We start from the raw sequence: 18,662 nt of genomic DNA, 5'->3' as shown, positions 1-18,662 counted from the left end.
GCAATATATTAGGCAAACTAAATAAAAAAAGTATCCTTATCTCGATATTTTATTTACAAGTACGCTTATGCTAGCCTTCGTACATTAATGGTATTGCAGATGCAATCACTGTGTATAAAATTACAGGATGCGTCGCCAACATGCCAATCGTTTATGCTTCGTATCAAACGAAACTCAACTGTCACTGTCGCACTAATATGGAAGAGAGATAGAGAGATGACTATGCTGAACTATGGAGCGTTAAAGATTGGCATGTTGGCTAAGCCGCCAGGGCTTATAACACCTACATTTTCGTCGCATGACCCACCAAATTTTTTTAAACCAAACCTGGCACAATTACATTGCTACATGTAACTGTAGAAAAAAAATCAAGTCATAATATTCAAGGGCATTTTCCGTTTAAAAATGTAGGTGCGAAGGGTTATCGTCCCATAGAAAATGTGAATTTTGCGCCTTTTTCTACTGCTTGTTTTTTTTTTTACTTTTTTTATTATTATTTTTAGGTAAATTCACAAGACATGATACATATTTGTACCTAATATAAAAAATCAACAAATTTTGAGAGACACAAACAAGAAATTATGTCAATTTTTTAGGGTTCCGTACCCAAAGGGTAAAACGGGACCCTATTACTAAGACTCCGCTGTCCGTTCGTCCGTCTGTCCATCTGTCACCAGGCTGTATCTCATGAGCCGTGATAGTTAGACAGTTGAAATTTTCACAGATAATGTATTTCTGTTGCCATTATAACAACAAATACTAAAAAGTACGGAACCCTCGGTGGGCGAGTCCAACTCGCACTTATCCGATTTTTTTATTGATTGTAGTGCCACCTGAGCTTATTTTACATGTTTATCCTAATTTACTAAAATGTCTGTTACAAGTGTTGGCCACACGCCTATTCTATTCTGTATAATCCAAATTCCAAAGGAGGAAAATGAAGAAATATGGTGAATTGTATACCTTCTTTCTCTATTACCTTTTCCGTCTAAATTATCTAATGAGGTTGGCAAATATCAAAGGCTCCGATAGATGGCGCTACGCCAACATAAGTTTAACCTGTCTCTAGATTTGTTATACGACATTCGGCTTAAATGGCTAGCATCCAGGCCTTAAAAAAAAACAAGTATTTGATACTATTCGCACTGGCAGGTATACTGTCCGTAGAAAAAGGCGCGAAATTAATATTTGCCATGGGAGGTCAATCCTATACTTTTTTTTTTTCTTCGGAAATGGCATGCCAAACTATAAACCTATGATTGTTTGCCATAGACCAGTTGAGATGATAAACGATACTAACCTAAGTAATCGAGTACCTACTTCAAGTAGTTAGTTCTAGCCCTACATCTGCGGGTCAAGACGGCTCGGAAGCCGGTAGGCATTCGTTCACGATATCGATGATCTCGCGCACTTCGTCCTCTGAAAGTCGCTCTTCGCTTTCTTGTACTATCTGAAATAAAATAAAAAATATTAATGGTGTTATTGGTGACTCTGTGCGTTCGTCTGGCTCAAGAACTACTTGTAGATGTAGATGTTTTTAAATTAACTAGTACAATCTCATAATGATCCTTACCTACTCGTATTTATAGTAGGAGTAGAAAATCGTTTTGTGATATTAAGAAAGTACTTATGGAAAGTTTATCTAGTGAAATACAGAAACTATATAGAATTTATGGAAATATGGTATGGTATACTATACCTATATAATGGGAGAAATGTGGACTATCTATTAACGGTGAAAACCTTTCACATTTGAGATTTGCGGATGACCTGATAATACTCTCATCATTAAGTGAGGAATTGCAAACAATGCTGAATGACCTGGTTAGAGAAAGTGGGAAGGTGGGATTGGTTATGAAATTTATGAACACACTAAGACCAAGGCTATGAATAACAATAAGCAAGAACCTATTCTCAATATAATATAATTATATTTCGTCACTTCATTTTTCAGATATAGTTTTATATTAACCATGTAGTTTCCCTATTGTACAGATAGCATCGCACACATTTAAGAGTAACTATTTTGATTAAAACTGTGAAAACCAATTTCCGCCCACTTCCGCTTACTGGTTACCTGCGTGCGGCGACCGCTGCGCTCTTCATTCTTTATTTGTGCGTGGTAGCGTCCACACCTCGGTCTAGTTGCCGAACACTTCGGCACAAGACCACATTTTTTATAACGATCTTCGTTGCCTACTATGGTGTTAGCTGTGAGATTTCATTGAATTCGTTGTGCAATATACATATATTTGTTTTTAAAATCGTTGTGCAATCCTTCAACTTGAAGGACATACATACATCCTGGAGGTTAGTCGAGAACTAACACGATGGAAAAAATCATCCTGGAGGTTGGTCGTGAACCAACACGAAGGAAAGTCTGTTCGTATTTCGAACACCGATTTCGCCCGGGGGTTGGTCGTGAACCAACACGAAGGTATAAGATCGGATAACGCACAACGAAACAAAGGAATAAATCATCCTGGGGGTTGGTCGTGAACCAACACGAAGGAAAGTCTGTTCGTATTTCGAACACCGATTTCGCCCGGCGCGGCGATTGGTCGTGAACCAAAAGATCGGATAACGCACAACGCACAACGAAACAAAGGGCCTAGACATTCATATTGGTGCATTTTTCATAATACCCATATATTTTGTGGGAAATTTATTGCCTTAAAAATGGGAATCATGTTGTGTTATAGAGCCGTGGGACGCTTTCTTTTTATTTGGTTTTAGATGGCCCAACACTTAAAATATATCCAACTTTACTCACACCTAACCCATAGTACGGTATTAAATGAAAAATGAAGTATGAATCCCCGCCCATAGGTTGAATGTAAATCAACAAGTGACTCACAAATGTTGTATTTAACACAATAGTACATTGTTTTTATACTTTACTACCCACATAAATATAATACTAATACAGTGGGTAGGTATAACTTGTCTCTAAAAGTGGGAATTGCTACGTGTACCTACATCACGTCACAGTATTATTTAAAGTATATTATTTCTGACGTACAATATTTAAACTCTTATATGTCATAAAAGACCTGTAATGGATTTGAAAGCAATTTCTAAACTTAATCTTGATAAAATATCTTGTTAATATGTATAGTGGTGCCCTGACAGTGCATACATTTTGGTGTCGATTTTTAAATCATTATGATATGCAGAAACATTCATAAATCGAACTATAAAAATATGGCTACATACGTCAATAATGTTATGGGCAACTTTGGTTTACTCCTATATTAAATCGCATAAAAAAGAGTCAACCAAATGAATACTTATATCAAAATATACCTATTTATAATATCAGTTTTAAGAATCTTTATTTCTCAAAATAACAAAACTTGATATAAATGAGTAATTGTCATGGTCGCTCATAGGCGATGCCAGTAAGTACTTATTATCTGTTTGAAAATTAGATTTTTTCTTAAAGTTATACCGGATAATTAATTCAATTGAATCATTGAATTATAATAAGTACACTTACTTCAATTGAATTAGAGGAAGACGAGTTTTTTCATCACAATTTACTAGAACAATTTGCAAGAGCTCAGTGTCAAGCACCACTAGAGTACCATCCATCTGAGTTAATCAGAATATGGTTTTCTCTTCATTTTGGCGAGTTGCACATATTAAGATATTTTGTTCGCATCTCTCACAGACATTGAGTGTTTATTTTTATGGCTGTAAATAATCGGTAACTAGGTAAATACCTATTCATATATTTATTTAATTGTATTAAACCAACAAGACGATTACCCTCTGATTATCCTTTAAAGGATTACCCCTCAGATTACTACTTAAATAACTAAATAATTAATTAGGTAATAGAAATGGTATAAAATAAATAAATAAATGTATGGTTCAACTCTCATGTGTCTGTCGCGGTACTCTTTCAGCCATTGCGATGACTATGCAATACGTTCACTAGACTTAAAACACTCGAAACGGTTATGCAATATGTTTTTGCTAAGTTTGAAATATATGTACATATACATTTAGTATCTGTAATCTAATTATACTACTGTATAATTAATATAGTCATTCATAAAATTAAGACCGAATCACTAAATATAATATTTGTTTTCTAAACTCGCAATACAACCACAGTAGCAATACATTTTTTTTTTTTTTTTATTATGCCAGTTATTCTATAAGTGTATTTTTTAAACATTATAAAAATATACAACATTACGTCTGTTCTTTACGGGATAAGGTTCAATTTTGATTGCAGGTGAATCATAAGGCAAACGCGTCTGGATTCTTAACTGATTTTATTGTAACTAAACGAGAGGGTAAAAATGCATAAGTATCTATAGGTACAGCTAGATAGGTATAGGTATAGTATGAGGACGGAAATCGACAAAACATACCGCCCGCCAAAAACAACAGTTTATAACTTAACTAAGGAAAATACATAACCTAAAACTTACGTACATAGTTGCTTAAACAATAATATCCAAATGCATCCAAACACATAGGTATCACAAGCACTTACATCACAACCGTATGTTTTAAGTTCAACACTAATAAACAAAACTAATGATTTCAATGCTTTTCACTTGCATAATAACACATAACTAATTACAATTCAAGCGACGCTGGCATGAACCAAAGAAACATGATAACTGATAAAGTAGGCTCAATTTCTTTAAGTAAACAACTAACTGCCTGCATCGCGGAGGTAATAATTGCGTGCCCGCGTAGGGTATTTTTTGTTAACATTTTAGTACCTAAACTTACTTCTAAATACAAAATCTATATTAAATAGGTCAACCATAATAACAAAACTTATTACATAGCATACACTTTAGTGGACTGTATACGTAAATCATTTTGTTTAACCGACTTCATAAAAAGGAGGTTCTATGTTTGTAATACGTATGTATTTTGTTCGCTTTTATGGACGACGTGAAGCATAATATCTTAACAGCTAGATAATCTTTAACAAACAATTCGTTATATTTTTTTTGTACTTGAACAAGTTGAATAGGTAAGTAAATAAGGAAAAACTTAATTTCTAAACAAATAAAGGTTTACGAATCTGTTTTACCTGTGCACAGTGCCGGATTAAGACATTTTGGTGCCCTAAGCATTTCTAGACCATGGTGCCCCCTCATCAAGATTACATTGAATTTTCTTGGTAAATTGAATGACGTTTATTACCGCATTACTTCTGAGAATAGAATTTTCAATCCGTCACATCATTTTATCACGGAAATTGACAGAACTGCAGTATTAATGTTCCAAGAGTAGGTAAGGTCAAGTGTAAGCAAATTCGAAGACCGTCCTTCGCATAAGTCCGGAGGCCAAGCTAACCATGGTCCAAGTGTAAGCGAAGACGTAAGACATAGGCAGTATTCCGCACAGGATTTTGGAACCTCTAGAGCTTTCCTGCGAAGCTCATTCATGTGAGGGCAAAGGCCGAGCTTCAGTAGGGGCTTAGCCATTGGCCATTGATTTTTGTCAGAACAAGTACCAATGGCCACAAATGTTTTAAATAGCAAATTATTGTTTACGACAACGGGACCTAATAGGGTAAGTTTTAAAATTACCTCTGACCAGACGTTTCAAGGCCGGCGTTGTCCCCATGGTCTCGGAGAAGACTGTGTAAAGTCGACATCATTATTTTGACGTTGGAGGTAATTTTAGAACTTAATCAAACGCGAATAAGTCTCGTTTTCTTAAATAATAATGTGTCACAATTAGGCCAATACAATTAGATTTTTTCGACCTAAAAATACGTGTAATCCGAGTTTGCTCCATTCCAGGAGGTGTGCATAAATGTTTCCTCTTTTTCAGTTTTTTTGCTTGTAAATCGAAAACGGTACGGCCGACGGAAAATTTGTTCTAATTACAAGTATTATTAAAATTGATATCTGAGGATCCGAAATGTAATTTAACTATGTTCTTGCAATAAAATATATTGATTGATTGATTGATTTAAGGTACCTTAATATGTATTCGTAGTACCTAAATTGTAAATTAGGTCGACATTTTTTATTTTTGGTAAAATCATGTTAATAATCCGAAAACGCTTTCTTACCAGTGTCTGATCCACCAAGTGCTATTGTAATTGATAGTGGGTTCCTTCTACATCAGGGGTGGCCAACTTGATTAGACCCAAGATCTCCTGTTTACCGAAACCCTGTGCGATCTACATAATTGGTATTTCGTGAAACCTTAAATGAAACTGGTCTACGTATTTATATTTTTTGCCTTGCCACGCTCGACTGGACTAACAGTCGCGATCGACCGGGTCGATCGCGATCGACCTGTGGCCACCCCTGTTCTACATCGAGTGGTTTGGCAATCCAAAGGAAAATATAATATGGGATAGAGCAAACTGGGATTTCACGCATTTAGGACCAAATAAATGTATTAAAACAATTTCCAGCTTGCTGGGAATTAATTCCTCAAAATATTTTTTGGATCTAATTTGATTGGCCTAAATCGTGAAGGTGTTTTTAAAGGCAAAGTCTAAGGCTGAATGCGCGGAGCGTTCGATCAGCGCTTACGGATGAGGCCAAAGGTCGAGCTGGAAGAAAGCAAGGCTTGAATTTGACCAATGGCGAGGTATGAATAGCTGGACGTCCGCAGCGTCAGATCGCGGCGCGTTATCATATAATACAACTAATGGCGAGGTGTGAGCAAGGCAGCCCAGCTGCGAAAGAGGACAGCATGGATTTGGATCCATGGCCAAGCGAAAGTGGGGCAGTTTGCATAAAGTAGAAGGCCTGTCGTCGCATAAGACCTAACGCCGAACTGCAAAAGAGTGGCTTGAAATCGAACCTATGTAATCACGGTCCTCCTACTGCTCGGCCTTTGCCTTAACTCGAAAGCGCAACTAGATAAGATGCTTTTGTTTTTCGGCCTACGCAGGGCCCTTTATTACACTTTGACAATTAGGTCGCAGGATCGCGGCTCTGCAGCAACTCGGCCTGGCCGACACATCTGGTGTGCAAGAGACCAAAATACGCTACAAAATCGATAATCTATGTCGAGAAAATCGGTTGGCCACAAGCCCGACGGTAAGATTTTTTGGCCATGAGCTTTGATGGCCTCCGCGTAAGGTTGGAGATGTGCTTACGTGTACTCACTCTCTTACGACCCTTCGTTATTAGATGGGTACTTGCACACGTATCAAAAAGCTTCGTGTACATAAGTACTACACTACGAATGCGATGCTGATGCAGCCTGCGCGTTTTTTTTTTTCCTATGATTTTGGTGCCCCCCTAGACGTGGTGCCCTAAGCAAGTGCTTATTTTGCTTAATGGTTAATCCGGCACTGCCTGTGCATTTAATTACATTTGCATGTAATAAAGTTACAATGGTATGCTTAAACGCTGGTTATAAGAAAGTCTGGGATCCGCTCGGTAACCCATTATCAAGAATTAACCCATAGGGGATCCGTCTTATACACGTGACATCTACAAAATGTAATTAATGCATCCTCCTATAAATACATAAATAACATAAACTTAGCAGCTTTTTTATACTTAACGTAAATTACATAGGACAAAGTATTTAGCGATTTGAATAAATAGCACAAGCATTTTATAACATTGTTATTTTTTTTTTAGGAAAATAGCTTCGGTATGTCGCTAATCTTTGTGCTTATGTATCGAGTAGGTATTACCAATTACAACTACAGTCGGCCAGCATTATTAGTACCTGAAATTTATTAACATACTAAATAAATTTAACTGCCCACCATAGCTCATTATTTTTCACTACAGACGTTAACTGTGTATTAATCTGCAGTTTTAGGTAACAATATTAATTTAGACAACGGTCTCTTTAGAATGTGATTGCCCTTGCACTGGACCGTTACAACACGAACTAAATTATCAGGCCCTGCGTGCAGTGCCGTGATCTTGCCTAGCAGCCACTTGGCCGGTGGTAAGTCCTGCTCCTTCATAATGACAACATCTCCTATACAGGGTGATTTTACTACATCGTACCACTTGTGTTTTTGCTGAAGTGTGTTTAAATAATCTGACTGCCATTTTTTCCAGAAATCTTGCGTTTGTTTTTGTACGAGTTGCCAGCGTGTTAACAAATGTAAACTTTTAGTTTCATAACTTCTATCAGGAATGTTAATCAGAGCTTCACCTACAAGAAAGTGTCCTGGCGTGAGGGGGTTATGTGTGTCCAGAGTATCATCCAGCTGACAGAGTGGCCTTGAATTTAGACACGCTTCAACCTGGCTTAGCTGAGTTGAAAATTCTTCATACGTCAACTTCGTAGCTCCGTTGACTCTCAATAGGTGGCGCTTTGCCGAGCGTACTCCACTTTCCCACAGGCCTCCAAAGTTGGGTGACTTTGGCGGCACAAAGTGCCACGTCGTACCATCATTAGCAAGAAGTTCAGCTATCTCTTTAGGTACACTGTTAGTGCTCTTAGACCATATATCTCTTAGTTCCTTATCAGCACCAATAAAATTGGTCCCATTGTCACTCCATAATTGTGCGCAATGTCCTCTACGTGCGACGAACCTCCTGAACGCCGCGATGAATGCTTGAGCTGTAAGATCAGTTACTGCTTCTAAGTGGATTGCTTTTGTGCACATGCAGACAAACAAGCAGATGTAGCCCTTTGCAGATGTACGACCTCGACCCTTTGACGTTCTCAGATACACTGGCCCAGCAAAATCAACTCCACTGTGGTAAAAGGCGCGATTCTGAGTGACTCTTGAGGTGGGTAACTGACCCATTAGCTGCTGTCTTGTGAGTGCATTGTTTTTTATACACATGATGCATTTACGAGTGAAATCTCTAACTGATGATTTGAGACCTATGACCCAGTACTTACTTCTAACGTAGGTCATCGTCTGCAAGATTGTGCCATGTAAAGTTTTGGTGTGAGCATCCGCTATTATTAACCTTGCAACATGTTGCTTGCTTGGTACGATAATCGGGTGTTTAGCGTCTTCTGGCAGATCCGCTTTACTCAACCGTCCTCCAACTCGCAGTAAATCGTGTTCATCTACGTACGGGGTAAGTTTAATTAATGAACTTTTGTTTCTAACCTTTCCTTTCTTTTTCAGGTCTTCAAATTCTTGGCTATATACTAGTTTCTGATAATATCTCACGCAGCAGGTTTCAACTTCATCTAATTCAGCAGCGCTCAAGATATCATGTCTTCTGTTTTTATAATCTAAAAATCTCTTACATTGAGCTATCACTCTTTTCATCCTGACCATCGACGAAAATCTCTCCCAAATAGGTGTGTCTTGTACTGAAGTGTGGAATGATTTCTTGCTTTCTAAATCTGTTGTTGGAATTGTAGTGGCCCTTAACATCTCAGTGTTTGTCTCCTTTAACCATCTGGGTCCACTCCACCAAAGTTCATTGTTTGCTAGTTCACTTGACCTGATACCTCTTGAGGCAAGATCAGCTGGGTTGTCTTCCGACGAAACGTGTCTCCACCTATCGTTATCTATATGCTGGATAATTTCTGACACTCTGTTGCCAACGAATACTTGCCAGCGGCTGGGTGGGGACTGCAACCATGAAAGCACTACCATCGAGTCTGTCCAAGCGTAGATTTTGTGCATAGGTATGTTCAATAACCTTGAAATTTCATGCAGCAGCTTTGCTAATATCACCGCAGCACAAAGTTCAAGCTTCGGGACCGTCAATTGCTTCAGGGGGGCTACTTTTGTTTTAGAGGCTAACATCGTGACATGAACAACTTCGTGCTCGTCGATAACTCTTGCATACACAACAGCTGCAAGTGCAAGTGTTGAGGCATCAGAGAACCCGTGCAGATATACTTCTTTGCAGTGAGATGACATCTTGATCCATCTTGGAATCTTAACAGTTTGTAGCTCGTGCAATTCGTCTCTGAAGCTCATCCATTCGTCAACCAACTCTGAAGATAACTCATCATCCCAACCACAATGACAAAGCCATAATTTTTGGATCATGATTTTGGCTGTTATTACAACAGGTGAGAGGCATCCAAAAGGATCAAACAAGCTAGCAACATCAGATAAAATCACTATCTTTGTTACAGGTATCCTGCTTGCTGGTAAGTTTACTAAAACGTGAAAAGTATCATCCTTTCTATCCCAGGTAAGTCCCAGTATTTTTATTATTTTATCTAATTTAATCTCTTTTTTGTCTTTTACAGGTTCCGGGGTCTTCGTGCCATCAACCAAGTCCTTCAGGAGTTCTTCAGAGTTACTAGACCACTTTTGCATCTCGAAACCACCTGCCTTTAATAATGCATTTATTTCTTTACAGGTTGCTTTCATTTCGTCGAGATCTTCATGACCTGTCATAAGGTCATCCATATAAAAGGAGTTTCTTACTACCGCCGCTCCTCGAGGGTAGTTGTGTTGTTCATCATCAGCCAAACGTTGAAGAGTACGGACAGCCAGATGAGGTGCAGCTGCTGTCCCAAATGTCACCGTAAGTAGCTTGTAACTATCTATCTTCTCAGATGTATTATCCCGCCATACTATGCGTTGTAAATCTGTGTGTTTGTCATGCATTCTTACCTGACGATACATCTTTATAATATCGCCAATAACACAGATTTTATGAGCTCTCCATCTAAATACCAGACTACGAAGATCTGGCTGAATCGTAGGTCCTACCATCATGCTGCTGTTTAAGGAACATCCGTTTGGGCCCTTTGCTGACGCGTCATAAACTATGCGCAGCTTTGATGTTTCCTTATCTTCTCTTATTACAGCACAATGCGCAAGATATACTGCATTACCTTCATCTTCTGCGTCGACCTTCTTCATATGGCCTAACTGTAAGTACTCGTGTATAACTCTGGTGTATTCTGCTTTCAGATGCTCGTTTCGGGCGAACTTTCTTTCCAGCTGCTCTAATCTGATTACTGCCTGATGCTTTGTATTTCCACACGATCTTACAGTGTCTTCAAAAGTTGTCTTTAAAGGAAGCTGTACTACGTACCTCCCTGTCTCGTCCCTCGTTGTTGTTTGCTGATATATTTCCTCGCACTTTTCTTCCTCTTTCGTCCACATGCTCTGCTTCGTGTATAGTTCAGATTCTACCTCCCAAAACCTTTTCAGGAGATTATTATCTTCTTCAATTTGTCTTGTAACATGTAGACTTGTAATGTGCTGTGAAACAGTAAATGATGCATTAGTATCCTTATTACCCCCTGACAAAATCCAGCCCAGGTGTGTTTTTTGAGCAAGAAAATTTCCTGGTCCTTTCATTAAACCTGCTTCTAGGATTTCGCTGTAAACTCTCGCACCAAGAAGAATGTCAATCCTCCCTGGTGAGCCAAAGGTGGGATCAGCTAAATCTAATTTGTTAACTTGTGGCCAATTAAGACTTCTTATTTCCCTAGATGGTAGCTGACGGGTTATAGATTTCAATACATAAGCATCTACATTTATACAATAGGAAATATCGTACCTTGATTGAATGCGTAATGTTAGCCTATGTTTGATAGTCGTCTCACACTCCTCAACACCAGAGATCACTCCGCTGATTTTAGTTTTCTTCAAACCCAGCAACTCGACCGCCCTTGCAGTCGCGAAGGACTCCTCTGAACCCTGGTCCACGAGAGCCCGAAGCACGTGTGACTGCCCCGACTCCGCTGTGACATGCACCAGTGCTGTCGTCAACAAAGTGCCTCGACCAGGTTGTAGAACTCGTGATGCGCTCGACGTGTGCGCAACGACGACGGTTTGTATCTTTTCTTTATTGTTGTTATTTGTTTCTCCGGACGTATGCGATTCTCCACTTGCTTGTTTCTCTCGGTGCAATAACGAATGATGCCTTCTTTTACAAATCTGGCAAGTTGTCTTTTGTTTACATTTAAATACATTGTGGTTCGGTATTAGGCAATTAAAACAGAGATTGTTTTTCTGCACGAAACTGTATCTGTCTTCTACTGATTGCTTGGAAAACTGTTTACATTGATAAATATAATGATCTTCATTGCAGAATGTACACTTCACTTCGCTCGTTGCAGTAACATGAAACATCTTTGTTTTCACAGGTTTGTATACTTTACTTGCAGGTTCAACCATCTCCAGAGTACGAAATCTATTTTCCAGGAACGATTTTAATTTTTCAAAATTAGGTAAGTCGTTCGTCTCGTCTCTGCTTATTAACTCTTCCCATTCCTTATGAGTGCTCGAGTCTAATTTTGACACTATGGAGTAGTTAATAATTGCGTCCCAATGATTCGTAGGTAAGCCTAGATGTTTCAGCGCACTCATACATTCCACCGAAGTATCCAACAGTTGCCTTAATGCTGTAGCTGATTCGTGTGTTAACGTTTTTTGTGTAAAGAATTTCTTAAAAACACAGTTTGCTATGTATCTCTTATTGGCATAACGTTTCTTTAGTACTGACCAAGCTTCTTTATAATTTTCAGCGGTTATTGAAAATTGTCGTAATAATGCCTCCGCTTCTCCAGCTAAACTGCCCTTTAGGTAATGTAGCTTTTGAACATCTTGCAAAGATTCATTGTTATGCACTAATGCCATAAATAAATCATGGAAAGACTGCCATTCAGTGTAGTTGCCATTAAACGAAGGAAGCGAAATACGTGGTAATTTTACTTCACCACTATTCGATGTGCTAGGTGTAAGTGTTTGTTTAGACTCACTTTTTGTCGGCACCATACAATCTAACTTAGACATCATTTCGCCTTTGTATGCGTAATACGCTTCTTCAAATTCTTCAAACATGTTGTCGGCGAAATAATTTGTAGCTTGACGCTGTTCCATAGGAATCGACAAAATTAACATTTCATGTAAGACTTTAAACTCTTTCCAGTACAACTCCAGTGTATCTATTCTTCCCTTCACATAACCAGCCGTCAATCTCTCCTTAGGCGATTTTTTGTAGTTAACGTGCGCCTTTTTCACCTTTTCAAGCGTATCGGCTTGAATCACTATATGTTTTTCAATGTTTTCCATTGTAGTATAAGTCTATCACAATCAATAAATTAATAGTCTATCGTATATAGTGAAAAAACAGCAATAAAAGTACGTAACCACTGTAGGAAAGTTCCACTCCTTTGTTAACTTTTTATGTGTAGGGTAGGTGAGCGCCGCCGCACGAAATTGTCCAACAAATGTACCTAAATCACAGCGACTCACTATTGTAATACACGGCACAGTACTGTCTCATTTGTAGTTAAACAACACAAAAATGTTCTCCACGATACACCTTGTCCTTTGTGCGATTATCACACGTAATTAATTAGCAAAACTATTTTTGTAAAAACACCGAATTTTCTTAATCCTTAAAGTTCATTTGGCTTAATTCACTTTTGTTACATATTTATCCAACTAATTAACCACTTTTCCATATGTATTTAACGTTATTTCACCGAAATTACACTAATTTTCTATTGAACCAATTATTTTTACGTGTCACTGTTCAAGCATCCTGGTTCGTATGGACCATGTTCTTTACGGGATAAGGTTCAATTTTGATTGCAGGTGAATCATAAGGCAAACGCGTCTGGATTCTTAACTGATTTTATTGTAACTAAACGAGAGGGTAAAAATGCATAAGTATCTATAGGTACAGCTAGATAGGTATAGGTATAGTATGAGGACGGAAATCGACAAAACAACGTCTATGTCTTTCGTTACCGACAGAGCGAATATTTGGATAAAATAAAAATAGAGGGCATTTGAGATTTGATGCTTAATACGTTAAAAACTATGGATTGTTATCGTGGTTGATTGCTGTGCTAGTTTAGTTTGCGCTGAGAGAATAGCAGCTACAGCACCGATATTTGTGCAAATATGGTCAATCGTGTCATGCTGTCATTAATATTTAATAAAAGAAAAAAGGTCATCTTATTTATCTTTATTCGAATGAAAAGACTTGTCACATGGAGTCATGTACATATGTTTATTAAGCTAATTACTGATCATGTATGTTGTACGCTGACTTTACCTACTCAGGTTTAACTGGTTATTATTAACTTAGCACCGTAATACGAGTAGCTCGAATATACATTAGGTATATTAAATTAATTTATAAATATATTCCGATGTCATTAATGGGCCTTGGCCCATGCCCTATTTATTATATGCAATATGAGCGCAATAATAAACATTTGAATTTGGGTAAATTATAATGTTATATAAGAAATAACTTCGAAAGTTGAGTAGTAGTTATAGTAGCCTTATAAATTTATTTTTTCATAACTTAACCGAAAGCATATGGAATTATGCACGTTCATATATTTCAAGAACATGATGGATTTTTGCATTTGATAAAATCCAAAATATATTTCTTCTTGAATAGATCAGAGATTTTAATGACGTTAGACACGTTTTGGAGAAAAAAAAAAAAAAAACTATTATTTTTAAATTAAAAATCTTAAAACGCGCTAGGCCGCGTGAGTCTTTGTATCTACAAAGACTCGTTGTGTCACTATTCGTTCAGCAGGAGCTGCTGTAAGCCGACATGCGTGTGCATGAGCCTAATAACTGAATTTTCTCATTGCCGCCATCTGCTCAATGAATACAACGTATCCTACCCTGTCTGGAGGTAACGCTGGGTTGTATCGTTGACATAAATTACGTCTTATTTTAGTTATTATTACTCTTAGACGAGTCTGAAGTTGATATCAATAGTAGTACCGCCTGTCTTCTTTAATTCCGTATCGCGGACAAGGACCGCTAGTGAACTTTCATACATTCATAAATGGACGTTTTATGAATTAATTCTACTTTTTGAAATCGAATTAAACTGAATGTAAAGTAGACCACAAAGTGTATAGAATCTTAGTGAATTATGTTTCATTGTGAACAACAAATTGAAACGGGATTATTAGGCTTTGTTTTGATATCCTAATAGGTGTATTAAAATATAAATATATATATATATATATATATATATGTATCATGTGTACATACCTAATATGTACTTTTTATTTTGAACCTACATACCTAATTCTAGCCATATATAGATGGCGATTAACTTATAATCTAATAATTTGAAACATTAAACTATAATATGAATATCTCATACCAAGGATACTTTATATGAGTAACGGCCTAACTGCAAATACAGTAGTTCAGATAAATAAAAAATAAATAAAAATACTAAATATTTCGGTTTATCACCATGGTTAACATTAACAAATAATTTTCACCCGAATGACTTATTTTACTTCGGACTAAGATAGATATATGTTTTTAGTGTCTCACTATGATGTTTTTAATAATATATTTCTAACGTTAGTACGGTGTATACGTAACGTACAGTAAATAAAATAAAATCCTGCGGTCATTGGCATGGCATATAAATTGGGAAGTTTTTTTCTCTCTTTGGGACGTCCCGGCGTCCATGTGCTAGTTAGGAGGAACGTCTTAACTTAAACCAGATCCTCAGACAGCCGAAGCTTTCGGCTTATTTCAACCAAAACTTATATCTCTAAACATCTACATGGTTAATATAAAATTATATCTGAAAAATGAAGTGACGAAATATAATTGATGATCAAACGAACTTCTTGAAGTGAAGTTCGATCGATATTATATGAGTCACTTCATTTGAAGATATAATATAAGGTCCCACCCACCCTAGAGCCCTGATACAAGTTTTGGTTCCTGCCTTCTCTAAAAATAATGAAGAGCGCAGCGGTCGCCGCACGCAGGTAACCAGTAAGCGGAAGTGGGCGGAAATTGGTTTTCACAGTTTTAATCAAAATAGTTACTCTTAAATGTGTGCGATGCTATCTGTACAATAGGGAAACTACATGGTTAATATAAAATTATATCTGAAAAATGAAGTGACTCATATAATATCGATCGAACTTCACTTCAAGAAGTTCGTTTGATCATCAATTAATAATTCAGGCACCACAAAAAATATGGCTCCATATAGTATTTGGCTGTAAAATTCAGGGGCACAACTTTTTTTATTAAACTTTACACATATTGCAATCAATGAATCTTAGATACTAACTATACTTGTTTTTTTAGCAATAGAAAAAATCGTCTTTTTATTGAGAATTAATGAATACCTAATGCTTTTTAATATTTGTTAACTTTACATATTAATGCAAAATAATGTAAATAATCGTATATGGTTTATAATTTTTAAAATGTTTGCTGTGACTTATTTCTCAAAGGTGTTTTTTAATGAAGAAACACATCAAGATCGCTTACCTTCTTTTTAATGCTAAATAAAAACGAATGATACTAACCAATTGAATTTCCAGTTCTGTCCTGGGCGGACTGTTAGCCATCATGAGCTTCTCGACCTTGGTGAGCTTGAACTTCTTCATTGCTTCCAAAAACTTCTGTATGGCCTGTGCGCTCTGGTTCTTGCAGTCTGTGTCTTGTAGGTAGTGAACTGTCTGGAAGAAGTTATTTCATGTTTACATATTTATATTTTTTTTATATGTAGTTAATCACGTATCATGTATAGTCCTCCTTAATAAACATTATAGACAAATTGTCTATTCAAATAAAATAGCCTTTATTACTAATAAAGGCTATTTTATTTTAATAATAAATTATTACTGAGTTTGGTTAGTGTACAATTATTTCCAACAATTATATTGAACATATAGATATGTATTTTTGTATCATAGAAACAATTTTCTTTGGTTATTACATTATATTGCGCAACACTCTTCCTTCTCTAATTCTCTCCAGTGGGTCCGGTCCATAGCCACTCTTCTCCAAAATATCTATTATACAATGTGTATTGTGACCCCAAATATGGCTGGCTCCGCTAAATTTGATTTTAATCTTTTTGACACTACGGTTGGCCAGCTGCATTGAATGTGTGCACATAGGAGGGCTTAGGTAGGTCTCACTTTTCCTAATGTAAGATATAACCACAAGTAAGCACAAGTGCTGCGATACATGCATCAGCTCCAAGAGCTAGTAGTGTATCAAACAAAATAATAATAATAATATTATTTTTATCTTTATTGAATTATATGGCATAATATTTAAATACGAAATGTGAATGCACTGCTCATCTTAGAGAACAGGGGAAAAAATGTGTATGATATACATAGGGTTGCCATCCATCCAGGTTTCCCCGGATTTGTCCTAGTTTAGAGGGATCCGGGGAGCGTCCGGGGAGGACTTCATTTGTAGTCCGGGTTTAAAAATTTAAAGTCTTCAGCCGCCCGCGACACACGCACAACCTGTTTAAAAATAACATGTTGACATGTCCGGGTTCTGGACTCTAAAATCCAGGGTTTTCGCGCGTCTTGTCATGGTTTCCAAATTTTAGAAATGGCAACCCTAGATATACACCATGTTTTCATTGAATTCTGTTAACTTCAGGGTATGGGTAAGTATGTTTAAAGAAACTATATGGCGCAATTAATTATTTTTATTTTAAATTATTTATAAAAAGTAATTTAAAGTTGCATATAGTATAGCTGTTTAAACACTGGCATTATTTATAACTCCAATCAATTGTGATAGTACTTATGTTTAGTAGCAAATGTATGAACTCGTACTGAACACTAATAAATATGTAAACAGGCCCTAAGGCACACTTTGCCTAAGGCCACACTCGTGGGCTCAGGAATACACCCGTTGTAAGTAACAGAAAAAAAAACATGGTGTATAATACTGTAACATCCAGTTATTATTTAGAAAATAAATGGTTCTCATCAATCTCCTGATCAGTATCTGCAATTTTCTCTTTTATGACTTACTTCCAATTAATGTTGATGATGTTGGGAATTGTGGGAGTATCATGTTAGAGAGAACACATTAGATCCTTCAATTGTATAGGTATGAAGAGGGCATAAAATGAACAATGGCCCACTCACAGTCTTTACCGGACAAGACTGATTACGAATTATAGAACAAATTAGATTGCTCATGCTGAACAAACCAGTAGATTCACGAACTACCACCAACATCACCTTTTAGATAATTGACAGGAAGTTATAGTTCTAACATCTCTAAAATCTCTCACGTATACCAGCCGAAGGGACATAGGCTTAATGGTTGTAGGTCCAACAAAACTTTTTGATATACAATTTTATTAGTTTTACCTCATATGTGACAGTAGCCAGTGAGCCTTCTCTCTTGTGCTTCTTCTGGGTGCTATCCTTCAGCTGCTGCAGAATCTGCATCACCTCAAAATTACACAGGAACGCTGCATTCGCCTTTATACTGAAAAGAAACAATTTCGATGCTGCTTTTGATTTGTGGCTGACCGAATGAATTAAAAATATTATATCTAGGTATAATTAGGTTTACAGTGAACTAAGAATCGAATAATTGTAAAACTTTAATGAGTTTCACTGAATTTTATGAAATAAATATAAATTTACGTTTCCATGATGATAAACACGAAACTTCAAGGATAGAATTGTTTTAATGTAAGTAAATAATAATGTAAAGTTTATCTTGCAGTAGTTAGTTATTTTAAATTGAGTCGGAAGTGAAAATGCCAATTTTCAACATGATCTCTTATTAGTCTATGACAGAAAATATTGAAAATTTGAAACATATGAGCATGCATGACTGCATGATCATGACAGATATGACAGTGACATATATCCAGTATGAACATATGTAAAAATAAACGATTTATGTTGCCATATTAGTACCTAACTTCAAATGTATTTCTTTTGAGTCGCTATTACACGGCTTTAGATTGCATATTGCTTGAAATTGTGCTCATTTTATTTCTATC

The 18,662-nt window shown here is 36.8% G+C and overlaps 1 protein-coding gene across 1 annotated transcript; it reads right to left on the bottom strand.

Annotated features, from left to right (window-relative positions):
* Window positions 1-35: 35 nt before the first annotated feature.
* On the bottom strand, window positions 36-18,560 carry LOC133521617 (DNA-directed RNA polymerase III subunit RPC9-like). Its single transcript, XM_061856686.1, has 4 exons — window positions 18,298-18,560; window positions 18,016-18,136; window positions 16,192-16,344; window positions 36-1,450 (listed from the first exon to the last, which is right to left on the bottom strand). Exons 1-4 carry the CDS (start codon window positions 18,303-18,305, stop codon window positions 1,355-1,357), a joined length of 378 nt encoding a protein of 125 aa, XP_061712670.1. The 5' UTR covers window positions 18,306-18,560; the 3' UTR covers window positions 36-1,354.
* Window positions 18,561-18,662: the final 102 nt, after the last annotated feature.

The sequence above is a fragment of the Cydia pomonella genome, chromosome 9, assembly GCF_033807575.1.
Source record: "Cydia pomonella isolate Wapato2018A chromosome 9, ilCydPomo1, whole genome shotgun sequence".
NCBI classification, from domain to species: Eukaryota; Metazoa; Arthropoda; class Insecta; order Lepidoptera; family Tortricidae; genus Cydia; species Cydia pomonella.
Note: the sequence above shows the minus strand (reverse complement) of the source record. Positions and strands in the feature narration are given on the sequence as shown.

What these genes read in the sequence shown, in the direction of transcription:
- LOC133521617 (XM_061856686.1), bottom strand. An exon ending in TGGCTACTGTCACATATGAG is followed by an intron (nt 16,345 to 18,015) that starts GTAAAACTAATA and finishes AACTTCTTCCAG; the next exon opens with ACAGTTCACTACCTACAAGA. An exon ending in CAGAACTGGAAATTCAATTG is followed by an intron (nt 1,451 to 16,191) that starts GTTAGTATCATT and finishes ATTTTATTTCAG; the next exon opens with ATAGTACAAGAAAGCGAAGA.